The 9095-nt window shown below is 40.4% G+C and overlaps 1 protein-coding gene across 1 annotated transcript; it reads right to left on the bottom strand.

Annotated features, from left to right (window-relative positions):
- Positions 1–11: 11 nt before the first annotated feature.
- foxa2 (forkhead box A2) lies at positions 12–2468 on the bottom strand. The gene is made up of 2 exons (XM_014034538.1): positions 2128–2468; positions 12–1618 (listed from the first exon to the last, which is right to left on the bottom strand). Exons 1-2 carry the CDS (start codon positions 2197–2199, stop codon positions 431–433), a joined length of 1260 nt encoding a protein of 419 aa, XP_013889992.1. The 5' UTR covers positions 2200–2468; the 3' UTR covers positions 12–430.
- Positions 2469–9095: the final 6627 nt, after the last annotated feature.

Raw genomic sequence — 9095 nt, 5'->3', positions numbered from 1 at the left:
AATAAACACCATGATTTTCAAAAAACAAAACCAATAACACTTTAATATAGATTCTGTTCTTGTCACTACAAGAAATACACATATACAAGCCATAAATAGGAATTACACAAATGATTGAACAAATCCTGCGATGCGTTTAAAGTCATTTCGGAATTTCTGCAGAAGTAAGCCATTATACAGCGAGTGTGTGTCTTTGGGGTCCATTCCTCGTCACATTATTTTTATTATTATTATTATGAGTTTTATCATCAACATCCTCTTTCAAAAAAAATTAGGCTACTAACAAACTTGACAACTAAAACGGTGAGAAACGTCCAAAATATCATATTGTACACAAAGTCTATATTTTTTTGTTTGTTTCATGTTGGTTTGCGTTTTTTTTTTTTTTTACAAATATACAAAGAGGGGGAAAAAAGTCCACGTTGCAAGTTTATGAGGAGTTCATAATTGGCCTTGAATAAACGCCTTGGTAGTAGGATGTGTCGGGTATAGATGCAGAATCCAGACCGGCTTTCCCCGCCATGGAGCCCATAGAAAGCGCCCCGGCCATCGGGGAGCCGTATCCAGAGTAGTGCATCACCTGCTCGTAAGTCTTTAGGTCCATTTTGTGGTGCTGCTGCTCCGAGGACATGAGGTTGTTGATGGAGAACGGGTGGTTGAACGAGTAGTGGTGCTCCGGCTTCAGGTGCGCGTCGTGCGTCAGGACCGAGTGGTGCTGCGACATGAGGTGCTGCTGCTGCTGCCCCTGCGACACCGGGGAGGTGGCGGTGTGCTCCGGGCTCAGGGCCTGGCCCGCCGCCTTCATGTCCGACAGGGACCGCTTGTGGTCCGCGGAGGACGAGTTGGAGTGCGGGGACTCGTTGCCGTTGCAGCTCTCCGAGCTGGAGTTGGACGAGCCGCCGTCCGCGCCTTTGCGCCCGGAGTCCTTCAGCGTCACCTTCTTCTCGCACTTGAAGCGCTTCTGCCGCCTCAGGTAGCAGCCGTTCTCGAACATGTTCCCGGAGTCCGGGTGGAGAGTCCAAAACGAGCCTTTCCCGGGTTTATCCGGCGACCTGGGCACTTTGAGGAAACAGTCGTTAAAAGACAGAGAGTGGCGGATGGAGTTCTGCCAGCGCTGCTGGTTCTGTCGGTAAAAGGGGAACAGGTCCATTATCCACTGGTAGATCTCGGCCAACGTCAGCATCTTACTGGGAGACTGCTGGATGGCCATGGTGATGAGGGAAATGTAGGAATACGGGGGCTTGGCGTGCGTGTAGCTCCTGCGGTAAGTCTTGGGGTCTCTGGATCTGTTGATGTTGGACTGTCCGTAGATGGGGCTCATGGCGTTCATGTTGGTGTAGGACGTGAGGGCGTTCATGGACGCGGGCTGCGCCGTCATGGGGCTCATGCTGGGGCTCAGGGCTGCGCTCATGGCCGTCATGCCCGCGCCCATGCCGTTCATGGCTCCGGTGCACGGGGACATGCTGGTCATGGAGGGGCTCATGCCCGTGTTGACGTAAGACATGTTCATGGAGTTGGCCGTCATGTTGGCCGTGGTGCTCATGCCGGACATGCTCATGTAGGTATTCATGGAGTTCATTCCCAGGCCTGTGTTCATGTTGCCAACCGAGGTGTAACACTGTGAGTGAGGAGGGAACAAGGCATTCATGAGTGAAGAAACACTGCAATAATTCCTGCACACGTATTAAACCTAAAATATTTCATATGTAATATTTAAAAATATTGAAATAATCTTTAAGAAAATTATATTCTATAAAAAAGTCATTCATTAGTAGAATATTAATACTGACAAAGTACATAAATAAAGCCTGCGCTCACACAAACAGCGACAACGCACCTATCTCCCCCTAAACCAAACACTACAGGTGTTTATTGAGTGTAACAAAAAGAGGGGGGTAAAAATAAAACAATCTGATTTAATATCCGAGTGAAAAAGCCCCCCCTCCCTACTACATGTCAAGCAACTTTGTTAGGATAGTGCGCTGCGCGGAGATGGGGGAGGATTTGGAGGCGCCTCAAGTCAATATTTGATCACAAAGTTAATATTATCTCAGGGCTAATATTGAGTTGTATAAAATGGGATCGGCTTTAGACGGGGAAAAGAAATATATATTTAAGGGTACCCACCTCGGGCTCTCCGTAGTAGGTGCTCCAGTCGGTGTGTTCGTGTCCTTCCATTTTAACTGCTCCAAGCATCATGGAGGACTTTCACAAAGCGTCTCCCAGCAGAGGAAAAGCCAGAAAAAAAGTCTCTCTAATAGCAGGTGACTGGGGACAACTGGGCGGGCTCGGGTCGTCGGTGGGTTCCCCCGTCGTTGASGACTGGTGCATGTGTGTCCCTGACGGAGGCAGCCGTGATGCGCCCGTCGGTGACTGCAGTCCAAATGACGCGCCGCGCTGCTTGTTAACGCTGTGATATAGCTCTGTGCGCCAGGCAAGCCTCCAATCCCCACTTCTACGCCTTGGGCCCTATTTGAATAATCTCCTCGCACCTAGGCGTGAGACTCCTCAAGCTTCCACCCCACCCCCCCTCCTCTTCTCCTCCTCCTCCTCCACCTCCACCACCCCGATTGTACACCTGCGCTCCCTGAAAAGAACAGTTTCGTATGAAACGCTTCATTATAAACTAATCTTATTGTAAGGGGGGGGCGACTATAAAAAGGAATGTTTGGCACACTCCAAACATTACGCACATCCTCCAACGAGCTTCTTCCACTTCAGCAAATCAGAACCAGTTTTTACGAGCCACGTTTTAGGAATTTATCTCATTTTTGCTTCTAATTGTTGATTTATTTATAAGTATATATATAAAAGACAGAACATGAAGACATCGGGAATAGGCTGATCTGGCATGTTAAGGAATCATTTCAGGGAAATTAAACTATAATTGAAAAGTTAGACAAAAAAAGGCAAAAATTTACATATTTTATATTTTTCTTTGTTATAATGTAAGCTAATACAAATCAGAAAGCACWTAAATGCACGTATAAGTGCAGCGCACAATGCTGTTAGTAAGCTATAATTAACATTTTACTGAGAAACTTATAAATTATTTTATATCATCTTAAACCAGATGTTTTATTTATCAGCATTAACTAAATCAATATGCTTTTTCCTTAAATATTTATACAGACATTTCCTCCAAAATCTAAGATTGGAACCTGATTTTTCAACATTAATATCTGAATTAGTTTCCATATTTTTTAATTAGTCTTTTATTTGTTATGGCACAGCTTCAGAGCGCCCTCTCTCGGATGTCACCTCTAACTGTCTCTAAATGTTCCTCATAATTTGGAATAATTTTATGTCGGTTTTTCATTCCCACTGTTTTATAGAGCCAGAAAATATACGATCATTTCAATTAGCTAAAGCAGAATCATTTCAAACTCCAAACTTGGGGTCAAATTTTCCTTCTTGATCAGAATAAAAATGACATAATTTAACTGCACTTCTCATTTTTTGTTTATGTTGGTTTTTTATTGTCGCTCGTTAAATACCAGAAGTTTACCCAACGTGTTAATCTTCTGTCAAAAGGTTTGGAGAGGCCCGGAGYGTTAAAGGGCCCCTCTAATTCCCTCACGAGCCGTACAGTATTTGTATGAAACAAACATCAAGGTGAGGCTGCAGAGAGCCGACAGCCACGTGTCGCTGCTTGGGCATCTATTTGACTGCATATTTACGCACGAGCATAACTATCAGTGTAGAGCCCCATTAGTAAAGGCGAGTAAACCTGTCGTGTTGACGAGGGACCAACAGAGTCTGCTTAACTTGGAAATGAGATCACGAAAGGAAAAAAAAAAAAGCTCTGTGTTTGAGGATTTGGGATTGCAGCGATGGAGAGGCAGGAGATGCGCAAAATCTGCGCTTCCTCGGCCTGACAGGCAGCTTTAAGCGCAGAATATGTGCGAGTTTTTTTTCCAATAATTTCAGTATTTGGCTGTTTTATATTATTATTATTATTTCACGTGAAAATAATTAAACTGAAATACAGGAGTGTTGCATGAGGCCTTAATAAAAGTGGACTGAGCATCAAAACAACAATGTTTTTAAAGAAATAACAGTCGTTTTAATTTTGTTACACAAATAAGCTAAAGGTCAMTTTTGTGCATGCAAGGAGGCACGAACCAGTTGTTTGCTCGTGTTACACAATCAAAAATGAGGTTTTCAAAAGAAAAGTGTTTTTTTTTTTGTCAAAGAATGAAAACTGACCTCAGCAGCTTCAATTTAGTTCCAGTAAAATGGCTCAAAACTAAGAAGTTTGTTTCAAAATTACAGCTAAAACTTRTAAAATATTCCCAATAATAATAATAAAAACAATCCATGACCTTTTGTTCCTGAGTGAGACGTGCTGCCAATTCCATGTTGATCATCAACCTGCCAAAGTCCTCTCACGCAGGTGAAGGCCACATTTTGGATTTAGTCAAAAACAAAATCCTCACATGACCTTCCTCTATCACACTGATTTCCATTTCTCCTTGCTTTTTTTCTCTGTAATGCATGTTTGCTTTTATATTAGTCTCCTCACAGCAGTTACTGAACTGATGAACCTTTGGCAMAAACAAACTGAGCAAACATCTTCCCAGGTTGGAAAAAAAATCCCTCAGTGTTTGTTACTGAGGTTATATTTCGTGGCTCGATGCAATCTGTTTTACGCAGGCAAAAAGTAATACTTCAAAAACTGTTGATTTATTTTTCTAAAATCGGGGGAAATTTGTCAAATTTAAGCATCAGCTGTGTTAAAATTGTAGCAGTCTTGAAAGCACACTCGTTAGCTTTTTCCAACTTTATAATTGGATTTAAAACATTTTGTCAAAATCCATTAATTCAAATGCTAAAACTTGCTGTGCAAACAACATAAAAAATCATTTTTTTAGACATGAAGCTTTAATTAGGAGTTAAAGCTGATTCTAAATGATGACATGATAAACATTAAAATGCTAATTCATTGTATTTTTTCTGAAGCTGTGGAGGGGTTTTGGTTTTAGAATCTTTCTCGAGTTGTTTCCAAAATCCTATTTATTTCATCATCATTTGAATCACTTCCTTTATAATAGCAAGAGGCCTGTAATAAAGGTTTAAACCACGGTTAGAGTCGAATGTAAACAGTCAGGCTTCTAGTTTTTTTATGTCACAGCTGATCTTATTTTGCAAAATTAAAACTTTTCAGTATTGATTCCAGTGCAATGATTGACAACCTTCTTGCATCATGTTGTGTTTAACGTTGCAATAAAGAAAACAAAATGTTCTTAACTTGCTTTAAAAAGAATGAGTCAAAACCTCCAGTCATTGTGAACCAGCTGTAGAAGAACCAGATTTTTTTTTGCCACTTTCTCTGATCACTTAGTTTCCATAATGAGCAGTGTTACATTTYACACATTAGGATGTCGTTACTTTACTGGTCGAAACAAAAGAAGGTTAGAGAAGWGAATGCACAACACCTGCGTGTGCAAGACCCTAAAGTCACACTCAGGGGTTTCCTGAAGTTCAGGGGAAAGGAGGGGTGGTGGAGTAAACAAGGTGATCTCCGTTCTGCGAGAGGAAGGCAGAACTCTTTCTTCAAACGCCAAGGAGTAGTTGGCGAGAATGTGCTAATTTTCAGTTTCAGCTTCTTCTTTTTTTGGGGGGTCTCAGCTGAAACTAAAAGATCCACTTAGACTGCTCCTTTGTTTCCCTCTGAGTACACCGAGTCACACAAAGCAGCAAAGGGCAAGAGGTTAAGCATGTCATTCATCAAAATAAAAATTAATAATGAGAAGGTCTCCCTTTTGCAAAATGTTGGGGGGTTAAAAAAAAAGATGTTTACTGTCAACTTGCCTGTGGTGACAGTAAACATTCCAGAGCGGGGCTGGAGTTTGGACTTGCCATTATCTGCCACAGCTGTGACAACGCCTGTTGGCTGCAGGTTTGTGGTTGGCCACGCTGTGTTTACCTGGAAATGAATCTGAAAAGCGRCTGGACTGGGAAGGCACACAACCGGGCTAAATAAAACTGAGAGTGGTCATTGCACTGAGGGGGGCCAGTGGGAGGGAGTCCAGGGTTATTGCGGTTGGTGGGTCGGCACGCAAACACCGGCGTAAAGGCACTAAGGATATCCTCGAATAGGCACCTTTTGATATTGAGAGGAATGTGTGGAGGAATGCCGTTTGATACGTTTCATGTTGACTGTAACCAAGGCATCGCAGGTTCAATACTTGTCTCTTGTCATGTTAAAGGATCCTTGTTGACCGCTGCCCTTCATCCATCAGTCACAGGAGGAGGAGGAGGAAGGATGATGGCAGATATGATACTAAAGCATGCATCAGGGTTTTACCAACACGTGAAACAGGGTTCTGTTTAGTAGTGAAAACTAGCATCTTGCTGTACAGTATTGTTTTCTTGCTTTTATTTTTCCATGCATTTACTACAGTGTACTTTGTGCTGTTTTAGCCATTCCTATCAGAATGTTTGGCTCATTCAGGAGCTGACCTTTGTTTTTATACCTTTCTAAGTATTTACCATTATACGTATTTGCTTCAGCTCTGATTTTATCTTCTTTTGCTACTTTAAGTTGTTGCCTATAAATTAGCTACTTTAAGGATGGCTTTAGCTTCTTTCTGCTTCAGTTAACTTTTAGGTAGTAGTTTGTTGCTTTTAGCTATTGTTCTGTTGGTTTCAGCTTCTTCAGCAAATGTCAGCAGCCATTCAGCATTCACACAGCATTTTTACAGAAAATACTACTACTTCTACTACTACTACTTACAATTACAGCTGCAACAAAGTGTTGTACATAATTAAAAGCATGAAAAACACAAAGCAAAGATTTAAAAACAATTAAAAACAATAAAATAGGAATAAAACAAAAATTAAAAACAAGTCTCAGGCTGTGCCAAGAAGCCAGGGAGAAATGTGTTTTTTTAGAAAAGTTTTAAAATACAATTCCATAGTTGTTTCCACAAAATACTGTCTTTCATGGTATGCAAGTGTCTGACCCCACCACTATAATAAACTTATATTTATTAATAATAATAAATACTGACTGAAGTACTGAAGAAAAACTAATAAGCAAAGAATGGCTTCAAACAATCTAACATTTCTGTTTTAATAAGGTCTTAAAGCACAAATGTGTCRTTTAAAAATAAACGTGTAGAAAGTGGTGCCAAGTGTGACACTCTGTTATCCCCRTGGGGCAATTTGTGTTACAGCCAGCAGAAAAGAACATTCGTCAAAAATAATACCATTAAAAACTATCATGATATAGGCATATCYACTAACAAACACAACACTTAACAAGAACRGCAAGTAAGAATGAATTCTTAAATCTGTTGGTGCATCTTTTTAAAGCAAATCAGTATGAGGTTATCATAAATCTGTGTCCTGCTGGTAAAAGGGGGTGGTTCGGCTCAGCTGAAATGACCTGTGCTTTCTTAARGGATCTATTTCTGTGGAGAGTAGAGATGTTATTTAGTGAGACATTGGCAATTTTACTGCAAAAACTGACAATGTGGTGAATGCATTTTTTTCTGTCAATAACCCATACCAGCAAATAAAAGAAAAAGTACAGGTTCAATAAAACAACAATAAAACATTCTCATAAAACTACTGTCCATTTTAATGTTAATAATCTAAAACATTTATATCTGAAAATGTCTGAATTAATGACCTGCATCTCCCAGACTCAAACTGCATTCCAAATCAAATTAAACATAAAACCAGATAACTTGTGACGCTTTCCATGCCTGCACTTTGACACAGATCTTTTCAGGACCTCTGACTCATGAGATGTCTGAACTCTCCAAGAACCCTGAATGGGATGTGTATTACAGACAGAAGATCTAATATCATCAAATCAGCACATTGTTATTCATTGGTGGACCAACTGCAGAGTCAATACRCATTTAATCACGGGCTGAAGGCAATTAAAGCAGGAGGGTAGGGCAGGGGTGCTATGTTAATTAAAGAGCCAGGCTCCCATGGGAAGCTCTGTGGCTAAATATCACCACAATCAAAAGCCCGAGCAATAATCCATGATGAGTTATTCACACGCGGCCGTGCTGTCAGATCCTGTCTGTAAGRACAACAGAAGCAAACCTTGTGATTTAAAAAGTTTTAATATCAAGTGTTGAGGTAACTGACATCATCCCCTGTAGTAAGTGTTTGTCATATCAAATCCATTGGCTCATATCTTTCCATGTCTTTCCTTTTTCCGCAGTCAGTCTGTGATTCAGGGTTTGCTGCTGTCTAATCTGTATTCCACGCAGAGGRGAGTCTTCAGGATTACGTCTGCTGACCTGAATTCGTCCCAAACGACAGGTCAACCCTGCGTTTTCATTATTCTCACGTTTTACAGAGCTACAGTGAAAGCCTGCAGGCAAATCTAAAAAAGGCCTGCATCTCAATTTCCCATCCTTCTGTTTCATTTATGTAGAGGTCACAACAATAAAACAACATACTGGTTTTTAAACATAGATTCACACAATAGATTTAAACCATCATTAAAAAACATTTTGCAAAAGGTAAATGTTAAAAAATTAAAGTAAAAAATGGCTAACATTAAAGCAAAGAAGCTTTCCTGCAATCTCATTAACATTTTGCATTTAATTATTTTTTTTATTTATCTAATTGTCTAAAACAATTTAGCTTAGTTGTAGAAGTGTTTGTTTATAATAAACTTTAGTTAAAGGTAAGCCAAAAGGCTTCCTAATGATTAAGCACCTTTTATGTAACAATACTCAAACAAACCTAATGACATTTTAGTTTCTCAATTGACTACTGTTAAAAGGATAAAACACAATTAATTGCAAAAACACTAAAAGCTAACGCTCAATTCAGTCACAATTAAACATGGAGGAACCAGACCCAAACATTTCTGGGTCAGATACTGAGCAACAGGGCTCGGAGGACATGCTTGCTACAGTTCTAGCAGAACTGTCTATGGCAACGATGGTCCCAGATTTTCAAAGTAAAATAAAACAAATAAATGCTGAGAGCCTAATGAAACAAAATATGCAAACAGCAAAGCAAATGCTAACAGATGATGACGTTCGGCATTCAAAAACACTGGCGAGACTAGCATTGGAAGCTAAGTTGAGACTGATTAGAGCTCAGCTAAAGAAATC

This window comes from Austrofundulus limnaeus, unplaced genomic scaffold (genome assembly GCF_001266775.1).
Source record: "Austrofundulus limnaeus strain Quisiro unplaced genomic scaffold, Austrofundulus_limnaeus-1.0 Scaffold2158, whole genome shotgun sequence".
Classification (NCBI taxonomy): Eukaryota; Metazoa; Chordata; class Actinopteri; order Cyprinodontiformes; family Rivulidae; genus Austrofundulus; species Austrofundulus limnaeus.
This window is presented reverse-complemented; position numbering and strand designations above follow the sequence as displayed.